Raw genomic sequence first — 18,044 nt, 5'->3', positions numbered from 1 at the left:
TTTACAGCAGCAAACCCTATGCCTCTCAGGTGTGATTTCCTACTGTTAACCTACTCTAAACACAACACAAATCGAAAGCAAAATATTGAACTAATTTCTCCATGTTTTCCAATCATCAAACAACCAGAATAGCCCAAAATACTTACATGTTTTGAAGATAAAAAACACCCAACTTCCTACCTATCTCAAGCTCGTTTCGGGGATGAATACCCTACTTCGATGCTCGATACGAGGCACGCAAGTGCTCAAGCTTGAATCCCTTGGTCCCGGCAACGGAACCAAAATGTGGGAACTCTCGCTCAACCGTCAAGACCCACGGACCGCTTCTTGTTTCAAGAGTTCCAAGCGAGCTCTAATGGCTATCTCTCACCTAGCCGACGCGCCGTCGATCCTACGAGTGTAGTGAGCTTACCTTGATGCTCGATTGAGTACCCTCCTCTCTCTTGCACTCCGGTAGCTCCACGATTCTTGATGCTAGTTCAAGCATCCTCAAGCCTCCTCCATCTCCAAGCTCCATCCTCCGTAGCCGCGCGCGCAAGAGAAGAGAAGAGAAGAGAAGAGAAGAGGAGATGGTGAAGAGCTTCACCCTCTTGATCCCTCACTCCCACACACACTCACTCCGTCACACTCTCACACTCCCTCTCTCAAGAGCATACACAAGCAAGAAGGAGAGAAGAAGAGAGGAAGAAGAAGACTCTTTTTGCCACACACCAAAGAATGAGCTTCTCATTCACTTTTCAACTTTATATACAAAGCCCTAAATCCTTTTTGGGCGGTCATCCCCTTTTCCCTCTTTTACATGGCCGGCCGTAGCCTAGGCCCTTTTTCCCATTTCCCACCATTCTAATTTATCCTATTCCCAACTAATGCGTACACTTTGCACAAGAGCGAGCCTGGCACTCTTTTACAAAGATTCGGGGGCGCTCCCACATTTTAATGGTACGCCCTTTTACTCTTTTGTTATCTCAGGGCGACACCGAGGCTTTCTGAGGGTCGTGCCCGAATATTTAAATTTTTCAGGGACTGGTTACCAGTCAAGGCGCCTTTTCCTACTTTTATCCTGCGCCTTTTTTGTTATTTCCCTTTTTTTTTCCAGTTTCCGCTCCTCTGTGCTGCGGGAAACACGGTGCTGCGGGAAACACGGTAACAATGCTTCCCTCTCTCGTCTTAGGAGCGCATGTTTTTTCTTCGGTATCTGTGACTTGCTTTCCCTTGGTTAATGTGGTATTACTCTCAATCTTGAGTGTTATTTTTGCCTCGGTTTTCTTTTTCATCTATTGTCGACTCTTTTTTCCTATGGAGGATGCATCCATGTTGCTAGGCCCAGGTAGTGAGATATCAGCCTACTTTGTTTGAGCTCATGTCATGACATGTAGGAGAATAGGTACATCATCATTGTCATGTGAATCGACACAAAAGAATCCAAGCAGCACAAATGGTATGATTGCTGAGCTACTGGAGGGATTTCACGTAGGGCAATCAACAACAAATGTGTAACTCCGCATTGAAAGCACCTTAAGTCAGTCTTCTCTCTATTTTCTTGCTCCTTTTCAAGGTAGCAAGACCATATATGCCCTGGATGGCCACATGTCCAACACATTATGGGTTCATGGGTCATCTGAGCTCCTTCTAGGCCTCTACCTCTTCCTCTCCCTAAGGCCATGACTACCACAAGTCTATAATCCATCAACATGGGATTGCCTTCCCCGTCATAAGAGACATAAGTGTTCAAGTAAGAATCTTCCTCTAGTGGTTCCTCTACAAAGTGCATTGGAGCTTTGCTCAGTGGGTGGGTCACAATAGGTACTAGAGATCTAGGGATTCTTGTAGGATTGATATAAATCCTTGGGGCAGACCTAGCTTTGAATCATTGGGTGCATGGAGGTCCAAAGGGGCTCCCCTTTCGAAATATGGTTGTGTAACTCCTAGATAGTATGGCTGAGTGTAATGCTACTGGTAAGACAACCGTCTTGGCAAAACAACAAGTAGTGCATGGCATCATGCAAGAATCTTCCACAATTGGCACAAGGCCTTGATCTAGGATTGAGGCATTTAGAGGGTAGGTGATTCTCTCCACAGTGTACACACTACACATGGGGTCACATTGGTCTTCGTATTGACTCTTATAGTCTAGCTAGCTCCACTTTTAGGTCGACTATAGCTTGAGTCCAGTCAACACTCTTTCCTTTTTCATGTTCACTAGAGACTGCTCATTTGCTAGTTGTTGCAGCTCTCCCGGTGTTCCTAATTGAATTGCTATTTTGTTACGTAGTTTGAGAGCTTCTCTCCCCAAGCAAGTCATCTACCCATATGGCTTCCTCAAAGGCTCTCGTAAGTACATCCCTTTGCATGTTTGAGTTCCTTGTAAGAGCCTTAAGGAGTTCTTCATTGCAAATCTCATTAATGAATACAGTAGAGACAGCTCTCTTGTTAGGTCGCTCAACTGTAGGTATCCTCTTATAGAGACTCCTCACATGGATGATGTAGTCTTGTATGTCCTCTTTGTCTTTCTAACTAACATTCATCAGCTTAACAATGAGGTTATTGGACTATCCTACCTCCGTCGAGAATCTCTTGATGAAGAGATCCTTGAAGTGGGTGAAGTTATTGTGTTAAGTGTTGTCTAGACTAGTGAACCAAGTATGTCCCTTGTCTCCCAAGCAAGAATCGAATGCATGTGCTCATTAAGCAGGATCCGTGAGGTTATTAGCCTCACATACTTGCTAAAACTGCTCAACAAATCTGTAGGGTTCATTCCTTGCCTAGTATTTATCAAGTTACTTTGCAATTATGGGTATTTCCATTTGATTCCTAGCATTTGGGGTAACTTCCAGCCCGAGCTAGCAATGATGCCGCCAAGGCTGCCCCACTTTGCTTAGTACTTGTATTATCTAGAAATCTTTTGGTGAGTAGCTCACTTATTGTAAGATTGACTTCTAGTAGCTCGCTTATTGTAAGATCAGCTTCTAAGACTCTCTCCCTATTGGTATTGCCTTCCATTCTATTCTTGCCTAATATGGCTAGGATCTTGTGAACCTCATTGAGCTCTCTCTCATGATGCAACCTCTGATCCCTTTTCTCATATCTATAACTTGCAATGCGCTCCAATGCCATCCTTGCCAGTCTCCTCTCTTCCTCCAGGTCGGCTATGACATGTGCCACTGGTCTTCCATGGTGTGCTATACTCGTCTATTGGTCGTATTGTGTGATAAGTCACCGGATGTTGTTAGGGTGCTCAGCTATGCTAAGGTCGAGGTCGAGATCTAGATTGTTCTCATTCAAGTTGGTGACTATCATAGTAGTTGCCTCCTCCTAACCCACTAGTATGTGTATGAGATCAACTAAGCCAGCTAGAGACATATCCCTAATCTTAGCGAGCCTTTCCTTCTCTCAGCAATGTGATGATTTGGTCCCCTCTATGTCTTTGTTCCTAGTTTTTTGGGTCCCTTGTCCAATTCTTGGGGTTGTACTCCTATTAGTGGGTTTTTTAAAGGTTAATTCCCCTTAGTGTGTTCCTTGTTAATCCAACAGTTTACAAATGTGCAACATTCATACACTAGCAGTGAGTCTCAATATGGGCTATGCAAAATCACTATTTCTAGCTTTCACACATGCTTACATGCCTATACTACCGAGTGTGACCTTTGATGGAGTCAACTGCGTTAATCAGTTCCTAATCTTGATGCTTTTGGAAGGGGTTTTGATTACTTCCTACCAGTTGAAATTGGGTTCTCTACGAGTCGTGACAGGCGGCCTGTCTCGTCGAGAGTCAGCCTAGTGAGTCAGTTTGGATCTCTAATCAATTAGTGGTCAAAGGTCGCATCTTTCAATCCCCCACAGACTGCTAGGTTGAGGTTCCTCCTTTCTCTGAGTGCAAACAATCCTACGGCCTCATTTATGAGTTCTAGCCTGGCTACTGGTCAATTTTTGGGAGTAGGCCCTAACAAGCCCTTGAAGGATTAAAAATCCAATCAAATAGGGTTACGTACAATTGGTTCAAGTCCTTAACTCACTCATCCAAGTTGTGGGTTCAGACGTCTGAGTGATCTCAAATGAGGGGTACCCATCATCTGAGTTGTGGGTTCGGATGTTTGGAGGGTCACTTAAGTGGCTCGAACATCCAAGCCACAGTCACGACTCAGGCATCCGAGGCCTACGCAGCGCCGAAAACCCATCGAATAGCAAAGACGCTCTATTCAATGATTTAATGCCACTATTTAATTCATCCAAGAGTCTAGATCAATGTAACAATCAACAACCAAGATTCAGAACATACCTGGAAGAGCTGGAAGCATCAAGGATAAGGATCGTTGGTGTAGTAGTCTATGGACCTGTCTCTCTCTCACTAGCTCTCTCTCAATCTCCCTGAATGCAAATGAGCTCTCTCTCCCCCTTGCTTCACATTTAGTGTTCACTCTTTCTCCCCTTACCTTTTGTTTTCCTTCCTAGAAATGCAAAATCTAATTCCTTTCTTTCCTAGTTTCCCTGTTTTCTGGTTATTTAGAGAGTTATCTTTTCTTATTTGTCCTTATTTCCCAAAGAGATCGAATAGCCTGTAAATCCCTTGCTTCCTACCTAAAACCAAGTGCCATTTCGGAGTTGTGAGCTCCTACTTCGTCGCTCAATTTGAAGCATGCAAGCACTCAAAGCTTGAATCCATTTGTCCCAACAACGGACCCAAAATGTGGGAGCCTCTCGCTCAACCACCAAGACCCATGGACCGCTTATTGCTTCAAGCGTCTCCCACATAGTCATACGCACTCTCACACCTAGGAGTGTAGTAACCTTACCTCCATGCTCGATCAAGTTGCATCCTCCTTCAAGCACTCCGGTAGCTCCACGATCCAAGGTCCAAGCTCAAGCAAGCTCAATCCTCAAGCTCCAAGCTCCATGCTCCATTGCATGAGATTGTACCTCTGAGAGAGAGAGAGAGCGAGAGAGATGAAATGAAATGATACATTAATGTCTGGAAAAGGCTAAAATGACATATGAGACCATGAGTTAGAACCATTTGGGATGATACAATTGTCTGGAAGGACGACAAGTGTAGAGATAAATTAACTAAATAAGCTACAATAAAGTGATAAACCCTAGTTGATATAATCTATGGTGGTAGAATCTTGGTGTACAAAGTCCACTACAATCCATGAGAGATAAAGCCACTAATAGGGGATATCATGGAGGTACATGCAAGGGATATAATGGAGGTGTATATGACCTCACTCTAGCCTAAGAAATGATTTGTAATTGCATATGTATGTGACGCTACCATCTATGTTGGGGTGTAGGGTGGTGGGATGGGCAATTATTTTAAAGATGGAGAGTTTGGAAGATAAGGAATGTGATAGATAACTTGTGATGGTTGCTTCCAAGTACAAATGGATTGTGTGTGTGTGTGTGTGTTTGGCGGGGGGGGGGGGGGGGGGGGGGGGGGGGGGGTGGGGAGAGGGGGAGTGATGTATACATGTGAGTGTATGTGATTATATCCTCTAAGATACCTCAAAGGCAAATAGAACAAAACAATATACCTCAAATTTTCACATAGAATGCACCCCCTGGTGCTACTGGTACAAATGGGAATGAATTTCAAGGTCACAAGTGAATGACCCTGAGTAGCCTAAGGCTTAGCCTTTTTAAACTCTTCTATGCATCTGAATCAAATGCAAACCTATCTCTTTCTTTCTTTCTTTTCTCTCCCATCCACATATTCTCCCCCTTCAAATGAAGCCTTGTTCATCCAAACAAATCAACGAATTCATAATCTCCCTTATCAACTCCCTAGGGTGCAACGATAAGACTTATGGGTGATGGTTATGCCTAAGCTCTTGGCTTAACAATGAGATAAACCCAAAGACTTTCTCAACAATCTTGGTATTATTATCCAAGCCAAGCTCATGGAAGGAGTTTTTACATCAACGAGTTTGCAACTTTGAAACACAAAATGTGCTTTTAAGAGACTCACTTACCAAAGTGCCTCTACGCTTTGTGAAACTTAGGGAAAGTTGGCAACATAAGTGATTATAACCAACAAAAAGATTGAAGATGAAGTGAAAGAAAAAACAACCGAAGTACCACAATAAGTACAGAAGGAAACCAAAACAAGAAAGGAGATAAATCAACAAAGTACAAAAGGAAATCAAAACAAGGAAAGAGGTTGATCAAGGTATGACAAACAATACCTTTTTAGTAGCTAATGAAGCTCTGTTGCAAAAAAATATTGGATTTGCTCGAAATCATACAAAGTAGAAACCAAACCAAGGTTAATATTAAAAGAAAAAGGGGTTCGAGTGGATTGAGCCATGGCAAGGCATCAAGCAAGGCAAGAATCATGCAACTTTGGAGTTTGAAAACATAGAAGATAACATCGAAGTATTAAAGCAATCCAATGTTTTAAGGGAACCAAACTATGGATCACAAGTTAACTTACACCAACACGACTCAAAAGCATGACAATACAAATTTGCCAAGATGAAGGCAACTAGAAAGGAGAGCAAATGGGTAGTTTTTCAAGATGGCAAAGTCATCATAGAGTTCAAAAAGCCTAAGCACTAAGTTGCTTTTGGCAAAACTTACTTTTAAAACATGTTGTATTAAGTAACTTTAATAGCTTTAGTAGTTAGTTTTCATTTTGGTGGTAATGGCACATTGCCATAAGTTTCTTTTGTGCCAATGGCCCCCCGAAGCGGATTGAAGTTAAAAAGTTTGATTTGTGTCTTTATCCTATACAGCTCTAAGATGTCTGAAAGGACATTAATAAAACTCTCTCTCTCTCTCTCTCTCTCTCTCTCTCTCTCTCTCTCAATGCTGTCATGAACATCACTGTAAGAGTTAGGGAAAATTACAACCACATCTCTCTTGGTAGTCATCTAGACAAGTTTTGTCGTGTAGTATTTACAAGGCCTCCATTAAACTTAGAAGTCCATTGGAGCCAAGGTTGCTTTACAAAAGTAAAGAGGCTGGAAACTTATTCTGGAGAAATGTCATCCCAATTTGTGGAGTGTGTAAGACCTGACTGTATTGCAAGTATTCTGTTCCCCCCTTCAATGCTTGTTCATCAATTTTACACCAGAAGGATGGTTTCTTATGCTAGGACTTGCATACATTTCTGCCATTAGTACATACCATGCAGCATCATCTGAATTCATCTCCACAAGTTGCTGAAAACATAAGTCTGCCAAATCTAGTCTTCCATAAGTTTTGCAGGCACTTAGCAGGGTCGCCCAAGTTTTCTCACAGTCTAGGGATGCCATTTTGAAAAACTTCTCTGCCTCATAAAGACATCCTGACCTTGCAAATAGATCAATCATACAGGTATAATGTTCCACAGTCGGTGAAATCCTATATTTCTCATTCATCATTTCAAAATACTCTTGACCCTTGGATGTCAAACTAGCCTGACAACATGCAGTAAGAAGACATGTGAATGTGATGGCATTCGGCATTACACGCTGTCCCTGCATCTTCTCAAAACATTTTATTGCTAGCTCACTCTCATGGTTCAACCCATACCCCTTTATCATTGAGCTCCAGGCTACCACATTTTGCACTGGCAACTTGTCAAAAACATCCTGTGCATTTATAAGTGAACCACATTTCATATACATGCTAATGAGACTGTTGTCAATAAGAGAATCTCCATCCAATCCTTTCTCTGTAATCTCCATGTGCAACTCTTGGCCCTTATCTATTGCTCCTATGTTGCTACAAGCTTTTAAAACACAAGAAAATGTGACTGTATTTGGAGAAACGCTTTGTAGTTTCATCTTGTCAAAGTTCTCCACAGCTTGCTGACTAAATTCATGCTCAGTATACCCTCCAATAAGTGCAGTCCAAGACACAACATTTCTTACTGGCAATCTATCAAACAGTGCCTGCGCTTCCAAAAGAAAGCCGCATTTGGCATACGTATCAACCAAAGCAGATCCAATCAAAATGTCCTCTTCGAAGCCCTTTAGATAAATTTCTGCTTGCAATAATCTCCCTTTCTCAAGATGACCTATGCCACCACACATCTTTAGGACACAAGCAAATATAACATTGTTTGTACAAATGCCATCTGCCTGCATCTCTTCCAAGCACTTAAGTCCTTCATAAAAGGGTCCATGTTCAGCATATCCTGCAATTAATGAAGCCCATGACACAATGTTTCGATCTTGCAACTCATCAAGCACTTCCCGTGCTTCTGAAAGAGTGGCACATTTGGCATAAAGTCCTATCAGACTGTTTCCAATGTGGACATCATGTTCAAAACCATCGTGTGCAACTACAGCATGTATTTCTTGGCCCTCATCTAGAGTTCCTAAAGTACAACATGCTTTCAATGCACAGACGAAAATAACAGCATCCAGAAGAGCATCCGTCTCTTGCATTTGTCTGAATAAGCAAAGTGCTTCTTTTTCTGGCCCATGTTCAGAATATGCAGTAATTATTGCTGTCCACGAAATGATGTCTCGATCATGCAGCCTGTCAAAAACTTGTCGAGCATCTAAAAGGGCTCCAAATTTGGAATACATACTGACCAGACTGTTGCCGATCTGCATGTTAGTTTCAAGTCCCATTTGAATGATTAGTGTATGCATCTCTTGGCCTGCGTCTATCACCCCAACAGTACCACAAGCTTTTAAAATGGAAGCGAATGTAACAGAATTTGGAAGAATGTACTCTTGTTTCAAACGTTTGAAACACTCCAATGCTTCCTCCCCACATCCACATTCAGTGTAACCAGTAATAAGTGCAGTCCAGGACACTACCGTTCGAAGTGGGAGCTTGTCGAAGGCTTGAAGTGCCTCTGCAAGCAGGCCACATTTAGCATACAAGCTCACTAAGGTATTCCCAACAAAATTATCTGTATGCAATCCTCTCTGCACAATTTCAACATGAATTCTCTGCCCTCTTTCTACATCTTGCAGCAAAGTGCATGCTCTCAAAACACCAACCAATGTGTAACTAGATGGAAGAATCTTGTCATCCTGCATCCTCTGGTAGAGATCCAAAGCATGTTGCATTTGACCATAATTGATATATCCAAGGATTAAGGAAGTCCAAGATAGCTCATTATGATAAGTAATCCTGTCAAAAACCTGCTGGGCATCTAGCACACTTCCACAATCGACGAACATGGGCACCATGTAGTTCCCCACGGCTTGGTAGGCACCCATTCCCATATTTAAAATGCTATCATGCAATTGCTTGGCATACAGTAAATTTCTGTTTTTCCTGCACTTTTGCAAACTGTCAATCAAGTTTGAAAGGCACATGCTTTCAGCAATCCGCTGTGAATAAGGAGATCTATACTCCCAACATTGTGCCCTCTAATCATTTTCTGCTCATAAACTTGGTTTCATAATTGCAGGTTCACACTTTTGCTGGCATTCTTCCCGCCAAGACACAGCATCATCATCCACTTAATCTCGTAATAAGGGCATCCATTTTGGTTCATGTTCTGCATAAAGCTTTCATGGTTTTTGACCCCATACATTCTTGTCAGATAACCAAAAGATCAATTACTTCTTCTGTTAGCTTGATTCATAACAAGCAATGGATGGACCCATAAGACTTTACAATGTAAAAGCTTTCACATATTACCCTATGTTGCATCTCCTTGCATCTGACATAGTGATTTTCCACAACATCTGTACAAATGACCATTTTGTTGAAAAGAGAAGTGAAACACTCCTCCATTTATTGATATCCTAAGACGTACCATACACTGGACATTTTCCATATACAATTACAAACCTGATGTCTGACATCTCTTTGCAATCAGCATTTCAGTCCTATTGACGGAATTCATTCTCCTCGCAGCCTGTTCAGCCACTGTGACGGCCTCTGACAGTTTATATTTTCCTCTGATAGTTCGTATACTATGAATCTCTCATGTGGATTAAAGTAAGAAAGGAGCAATGGTGAATGAGCCTGTGAGCAGGCTAGAGGGTCAGTGCCTTGGCTGTTATTCAAAGCAGCAGGACAGCTATTATTGCAATAGCTGAACACTTCTCTATTCCGTGGAATTCTATGTGAAGGGAAAAAGAATTTAGAGAGAACCTTATTGGAACAGAATAGGCATGGATTTAGCCAGCCTCCATAGCCGTCCTGCAGTGATGTCTGGAGCCCTGCATTCTCCTCCTCCTTCTTCTTCTTCTCCTTCTTGTTCTTGTTCTTCCTCTTCTTAAACAGCCGAGTCCTCCGTTTCTTCTTCTTCTTCAGCCTCTGAGGGCCGCTGCACATCTGAACCCGCCTGCCTGCCAACGGAGGCAGGCCAGCTCGAGAAGTAATGGTGTAGTAGGGTTATTACATTCTTGCCAATGTTGCCAAAATGACAGAGAAGCCCGCATGTTCTATTAATATGCCCGTGTTTGCGAGGATAGTCTGTTTTCTTCAAGCATCGCGACTTAAGGAAGGAAACACTGCGCCTGCATCGATGCGCGTCCGGCCATGAATACTACTGATCAACCTGGTCGTCATGGTGGTCTTCTATGTCCGGTCGTGATAAATACAACCATATCTCTGATTAAAGTAGCATGACAGAGTACACTAGTAGTGACAGAAGGTCCACAAGGAAGGTCTAGGAAGGGGTTTCTAGTACTCAAGCCGCAAATCCCACCGAGAAGGGTTTAGAGTGCAGCCACGCGGAGACCTACCAGACATTTCAAATATCGAATAGATCGAGTTTCCATCGTGTGACATGCTCTTTTTTTCTCCTACCTACTAAAATTATAGTCACCTTTGCTTCCAAATGCAAATAGTGATTAAACATGTGGCAAGAGCCTTAGGGTGCAGGGCCTATAACTTGATGGCCCCCAAAAGAGTGTCAATTTTTAGAAAGCAATTCGGACCCAATAGCATGACAACAATGAACATGTAGGTGGGCAGCACGAAGGCAAATGAGCTTTTTGATTGACTTCGCCTCGTTCAATCCTTACCAATCTTTTGGCCTTGTTTTGCAATTTCTTCCACGCTGCTCATCGTCATGTTACTAACTATTTTTCAACAATGCTTTTCTCGTTTTTTGCTTTCATTGGGAGCGGTAATAGATCGAATGTAAAGATATTTTTTTGAGATGTCGAGGGGGTCTGTGCAATTGCACTAAGTGCAAGAAATTATGGACCATTATCTATTGATCAAAGCAAAGGTCCCACACATTCCATGAGATAATGGAGATCTTTGATGTTCTATTCATAAAGGTAATTGATAGTATCTTCAAACTCTTTTTCACCATCTAAAACAACAAAAACATGCCATTTTGTGGAGCAAGACTCTCTTCTTAACTTCCTTTTATAATTGCTTCTAAGCAATGAGACGTTCTCCTTGCCTTGCTTTCCCTTTGTAGACAACATTGTGAGCTCCGGCTTTTGTCTTTATGCTCTTTCTCCTTGTTCTCCTCCTATTTATTTGACACTAATGTATCAACATTCTTGGTGTCTCTATCATCACTTACCCTTGTCAGCTTCCTAGTTCCCAACCTTTTCTTTACCTCCTCAATTTTGTTACTCTATCTTTGGATCTCCATCTCCATGTCAATATGGACAATCTTTGGTGAAATAGCATGCTTCCACCAAACCCTCCAAAATGTGAGGATCATAAGCTTCCAAAACGCAAATGTATCAACTTGAAAATCCCATCAAATACAAGTGTGGTTCTCTACTATAATAATACCATGAGAAGCAATTGAGATAAGTAACACCTTATCCAATGACTCAACCAACATTTCAACCTCTCCATCCATCCAATCAAGGAGGTTGGGCATTCATGGGATAGGATATCTTCCAATGAGAAGTAAGGTGACCACCCAAGGCATTATGTAAACAAAATAGCCACATATTGAACAACAAATGCAATAATCCAATCTCTTTTGTTTTTATCTCACAAAGAAAAGATAGAGCCCCCTCCCAACAAACTTATAGTGTTGGAGAGTCACCCTAGCACTATATGTAGTGAGGAACTATCTTGCAAACATTGAGCCTTTCTACTTCTTTAAGAATGCTTGCCTTCTCCATTTCCTCCATATCCACCTCCTCTCATTTTGCAATAGCTAGTCAACAATCCAAATCCATGGTCACACCACATCTACTCACCTTGCTTGCTTACAAGCTCTATTGCTTTTTCCATCACCACTTTGCCTCTTTCCACATGGCAATCTCACTCTAGATGTGGCATTTGATGCTTTAAACGCCTTTATTTCTTCTTAATGCACCATGTTTAACCACATTTTCCATACTTTTGCTTGCCACATTAGGTAGTCTTCCAATCATGCACATTTGTTATATGAGAAAATGTTGCTTTTTCTCCCAAGACTTCATGCAAATGATCATTAAATGGAAGAGTTTGGAAAACAAGATGTTGCTAGTGTCAACATTCTTGATAGGTGATTTTGATATGAAAAGAGGGGTAAATGATAGATCACATGTAGCAAGTACTACATTAACTAAGAAAAAGAATGCATGGGACTCTTATGCTTGATGCCTAATCTAAATTTATATCATCCACATCTCAAATAGCACAAATCAACAATGTTTCACTTGCATAATCATTAAAAAGGGGAACTCTTGGAGGGTGCAAGACTAAATTATGTGTATGCTAATCAAGGTTCTTTGTGGCTTGCTCTCATACCCAGAATACAATTGTTGACAAACATTACTCGCTCCAATCATGTCCCATTAGAAGTGATCTACAAGATGGTGCATATTGTTGCTAAAAGTAAGTATAGATTTTCACCATTGAGGCTAAATACCTCATTTTTGAACGATGTTGCCTATTTAAGCAGGTTTAAGGAGGTTTGGAGAGATGTTAGTGTAGCACATCCTTCTTTGCTAGATCATTCCAAATAGTATGCAAGTGGTAGAGCCAAAGATGGAAGTTAAGATCTTTCCAATGTCGCTTAATAGTGGAAAGTCTAACATACATTTACTACTCAACTTTTCGGCCTTTGTAGGTGGAGGTGGTGGAATATGTTATAAGCAAGATGAAGAGAGGGAAAGCCTTAGGTGCATAAATAGGCTATCAGTGGAGTTCTATGCAACTATTTGGGGAGTTAGTGTCCTTGATATATGTCTATATGCAAATCACTTTAGAAACATTTGGTTTCCCCCTAATTTTTTCAATCATGGTTCAATGAAGTTAATATCTAAATCCACAAGCAAGTTGACAATGAACTAGTGGGGACTACTCACAATGCTAAATGTATGCTACAAAATCATTAATTACATACTAGCTCTCTATATCAAGTTCTTGCTACCTAGGATTCTCCATATAGACCAATATCACTCTATTTATGGGAGATATCATTGATAACATACTAACTCTCTATATCAAGTTCTTGCTACCTAGGATTCCCCATATAGACCAATATCACTCTATTTATGGGAGATGCATTCATGATGCCATTATCAATTTAGTTCTTGATATGGACCTTTCACTTGAAAGAGGACAAGAAGTCATGTTGGTAAACATGGATATCAATAAAACCTATGTCTAGGTGACATAAGATTTTATTACAGCCACATTAGTGGTGGCTATAGGCTTTGGCACTCCTTTTTGCAACATGATTGTGGGATTTTTTCACCAATGCCACAGTCTTGGTAAGTGTAAATGGCTTCTCTTCACAAAGCTTTCAACTTAAAAATTTTGTGAGCAAGGATGCCCTTTTGCTTTTTGCTATGATTGTAGACCCATCGCTTAGGATGATTGATTGTACGATTTAGCTAGACAACTTCAAGGGATTTGTGATGAGTTTGCCATTTTTCTAGATTGTGATAAGTAGCAAGAAAATCAAGTTACTTTATTTGTCCTACCAAGAGGAGGCTGAGTGGAGCTTGTAATATGGCTTCAAAACCTTAAAGTTGGGATAGATATTCAAGTATCTTGGATATTAGATGGAGGTTGGTCTGACAATGAGGTAGAAATTTCAATGATACTTGATAGAGTGGAGGAAATAATGAAGAAATACAAATGATTGCCTATTGGATTGTATGGGAACATAGTCTTGCTTAATACTATTATAACACCCATAGTAGGAGATGGGATGCTATGCCATGGGAGACTCTTTGTGTGTGTAAATAAAATGGGCAAATTGGGATCAAAACTATGAACAACAAAGCATCCTGATTGCTCTTCAAGTTAGACTACATTTGTGTATTCCATGGACATAAGCATGAGGTGCTAGATGAGCAAGGTGGTTCTTGCAAAAGATAAATGGGAGGATGTTCTTTTAGTTGGTTTAAACTTCAATAACTTGACCTCAAAAGTTGTGAATGCCTTGCTAAAGAATTGAAAAGACACACTCAAGACCTTCATGTGGCCTACAAAGTCAATGAGAACGGGAGATACATCTCTACTCCAACAACTGATACAATTGTCACCACATGCGTCTAAAAATGGAGATGTGGCTATAGCAAAAGATTGGACACTGTCTAATGCACTTTCTAAGAAGGAGGTCTGTGGGTGCACATATGGGATTCTCATGATGAGAAGTGATGGATATAAAGGAAATATCACCTAGATTAAACTAAAGTAAGGTGGCAAGGGGGGGTTGCTTTCAAAAGTTGATCACTATTCCACTTCTGTTTTGGGGGTACCAAGCCCCTTATTGAAATCATTGATCACCTAAAGAGTAAGAAGGCTTAGTCTACAAAGATTAAAAAATACTTTGAAAAGTAAAAAATAACATGTTCATAAAAGTTTCTAAAGAATGCAAGGCCCTATTTCTTAGGACTCAACAAAAAATTTGAAAGTACAAAATGAGAAGAGCATGGACAAGCACTACATCTACCAAAGCCAGACATGCTACTATGAAAAGTCATTGCTAAGAAGCTTAGTATGAAGGATGGACATGTGAATTTCATGAAGGTTCTCCCTTGGTGCCCCATGTGTCTTCAAGTCAAATATTAGGTTCATCATGCACATTTAAATGCTAGCATAGGTTCTAAGGCTACTCTTTCTCGAGATTAAGGCTCTTTAGATGAAGAGATGCTTAAGATATGGAGACATCATTAGAATGTTTATACTCATGAGAGGTTTATAGAAAAATAGAAACATAGTCACTACACCTAAAGAATCTAGCTAAATTTTGATATGATTTGAGGATATTGTGCTAGAGAGGCTTATGGGTTGCATTGAGATGGCAACCAAGTGCCAGTTCAGAGCTTATGGCTAGAGAAGCTTATTGGATGTGTTGACATGTAAACCAGGTACTAATTTAGAGCTCAATCAATACAATAAACATAATCAACTTAGAATGAAGAGAGGACACAAGCTTGATTGATGTATGACTAATTGCCAAGTATAATGATAGTAATCCTAATCAAACCAATGATGAGACTAAGGGAGAATCACTCAATCAACTCATATTATTGAACTAAAGTTTTCAACTATGCTACTTGAGTTCTACACTTAGTTCTCTTTATTCTATATATTGCTTGATGTTTCTCTTTATCCAAAAGCACCTATATAAGTAGTTTTTGAGTACCTATATAGGCAGTCCCACAATACCTTTATGTGCATTCAAAGTACTTTCTATACATGAAAAATAGTTTCATAAATGTAAGTTCCTTGTGTCTCATTTGAGAATATGTCACGTGATTGTATGTTGCTCTAGTTTGTGTTGTTTGGTCTTGCTTCCACATATAGATTTGCCTAAAGTCAAAAGTCACAAGCTCAATTTTAAGCACACAAAATTTCAAAATTGCCACATGAAGTCTTCACATGATATCAAGGCCTTGTTCTTGAGACCTTGTTGAATTCTAAAGCTTCAATCAAAATCCCCTATTATTGAAGTCTATAGCTCCAATCAAATCCCCTAGCCTTGCTGCTTTTTGAAATTAATCATTGAGAATGGCACCTAATTTGATCAACTAAGAAATTGAATGGAAGCAATCATGCTACTTAGAATATCAAAATGGAATCACTTTGATTCTTCTAAGCTTGTTGGGAGCTGGACACAAACCGCTTATTAAGTTAAATGTTTCAAGTGAGCAGCAATGGCTACCTCTTATATAGCCGTGCATGCTCTCACACAAGGATATAGTGAGTTTATCTTTAAATCCAATCATTATAGTCCTCTTCTTTGAATCCTTCAATGACCCACGATTCAAGGCACTAGCTCAAGCAAGTTCCATCTCCATGCTCCAAGCTCCATAGCTGCACATGTGAGAAAAGAGAAGAGAAGAAGGAGGAGATGATGAAAGGTGAGAAGGATCAAAGCTTGCTTGGAAGTGAGCTATGGCGGAGAGCAAGAGCAAGAAGAGAGAGACACAGATGGGAACTCCAACAGTCACAATGTGTGACCGGGCCTTCCTTTATTCAAACTGTCACTAAAAGAATAAAGAATAAAGTGATGGTGACGAGCGCCCGCCACCTGCAGTGTGCAGTGGCGGGTACTGTCAGTGTAGTAATATACGGGCGGCTAGGCAGAGGCACCTTGTTGAAAGGTGAGAAGGATCGAAGCTTGCTTGGAAGTGAGCTATGGCGGAGAGCAAGAGCAAGAAGAGAGAGAGACACAAATGGGAACTCCATGCTTTTTGCCAGGTGTAGCCATATAGCATGCCACGACACCAACTGCAAAGGCAATATCTGGACGAGTGGCTATCATGGCATACATCAAACTGCCCACGGCTGATGCATAAGGGATCTTGACCATCTCGGCCCTCTGCTCATCCATCTACTTACAATCGACCAGTGAAATCTTCACATAAGAAGGTAATGGACATCCAATAGGCTTTACATCCTGCATGCGGAAACGCTCAAGGACTTTATGAATGTACTCCCTCTGTGAGAGGTAGAGTAGTCCCTGATGTCTGTCGCACTTAATGCGCATACCAAGAATGTGAGAGGCCTGTCCCAAATCCTTCATCTCAAAGCTCTTCTTCAGCTGAGATTTAAGAGCATCTAGCTCATCATGAGCTTTCCCTGCTATCAGCATATCATTCACATAAAGTACCAAATAAGCAATGAGCCATCATGAGCTTTCTTCGTAAAGACACGGATCCATAGCACTTCTGATGTAGCCCTATGACTGCATAAAGGCATCAAACTTATGATACCACTCCCTAGGTGCGTGCTTCAAGCCATGAATACTTTTCTTCAACTTGCACACTTGGTGTTCCCTGCCAAGTTCTACAAATCCCTTAGGCTGCTCCATGTATATCTCATCATGCAAATCCCCATGCAAGAATGCAGTCTTGACATCCATCTGGTACAAGTCCAAGTCAAGATGTGCAAATAAGGCCAAAACCAAGCATAGGGTGGTCATCTTGACCACAGAAGAAAAGACTTCATCAAAGTCAACTCCATGCTCCTGTTTAAAACCCTTAGCGACAAGTCTTGCCTTATAAGCCGGCTTGGGGTTTCCAGGGGTACTTTCATCTTGTACACCCATTTTCATGGCAAAGCCTTCTTGCCCTGATGCAGTGCAACCAAATTCAAGTCATATTCTTGTGCAGGGAGTCTATCTCAAACTTCATAGTCCTCTCCCATGGTGTAACATGAAATGAAGCACCAGAATCCAAAAGCCAGCACTGCGCATACATAGAGTGAACATCAATCAACGACGTAGCATCACAAGAACTAGCTGCAAGTATGTACTCCTCATCGGAGTCATCAGTCTTCATGACATTTATCTCATTGATTTTCACACTGGATTTCGCAAGCATAATGCTACGATCAAAGGACTTTTCTTGTACTTTGTCTTTCCCCTTCTCTTTGCGCTTCTTATTGCACAACTCATGACACTCTGGGTATATATGACCCTTCTTGCCGCAATGATGATATGTCACATTAACATTTCTCCCACGAGACTTGCTGTGCGACTTACCACGCAACTTAGACCTAGACTTCTGGGAGTCTCTGCCATGGCCATTCCCACGATCATTCTTGCCATTACCACCTTTTCCTCTAACAGTCAAAGCATGCGACACACGAGAGGCATCCAAGTTCTTACGGTTGATCTCTTCCTATAGAAGAGCACTCTCTATATCAGGCAAGTTCAAAATAGTAGCAGGAGCACATAAGGCAGTGCTGAATACATCCCATGACTCACTTAGAGTCCCAAG

The 18,044-nt window shown here is 41.1% G+C and overlaps 1 protein-coding gene across 1 annotated transcript; it reads right to left on the bottom strand.

Annotated features, from left to right (window-relative positions):
- Positions 1-6,833: 6,833 nt before the first annotated feature.
- On the bottom strand, positions 6,834-10,597 carry LOC148034514 (pentatricopeptide repeat-containing protein At3g09040, mitochondrial-like). The gene is made up of 2 exons (XM_087679451.1): positions 10,045-10,597; positions 6,834-9,915 (listed from the first exon to the last, which is right to left on the bottom strand). The coding sequence occupies exon 2, from the start codon at positions 9,255-9,257 to the stop codon at positions 7,041-7,043; it is 2,217 nt and encodes a 738-aa protein (XP_087535577.1). The 5' UTR covers positions 9,258-9,915; positions 10,045-10,597; the 3' UTR covers positions 6,834-7,040.
- Positions 10,598-18,044: the final 7,447 nt, after the last annotated feature.

This window comes from Lygodium microphyllum, chromosome 6 (assembly GCF_053477565.2).
Source record: "Lygodium microphyllum isolate KBCC chromosome 6, Lygodium_microphyllum_v1.1.10, whole genome shotgun sequence".
NCBI lineage: Eukaryota > Viridiplantae > Streptophyta > Polypodiopsida > Schizaeales > Lygodiaceae > Lygodium > Lygodium microphyllum.
Note: the sequence above shows the minus strand (reverse complement) of the source record. Positions and strands in the feature narration are given on the sequence as shown.

Coding starts and splice junctions, on each gene's coding strand:
- LOC148034514 (XM_087679451.1), bottom strand. CDS start 9,257: ATGTGCCTTTCAAACTTGATTGACAGTTTGCAAAAGTGCAGGAAAAAC.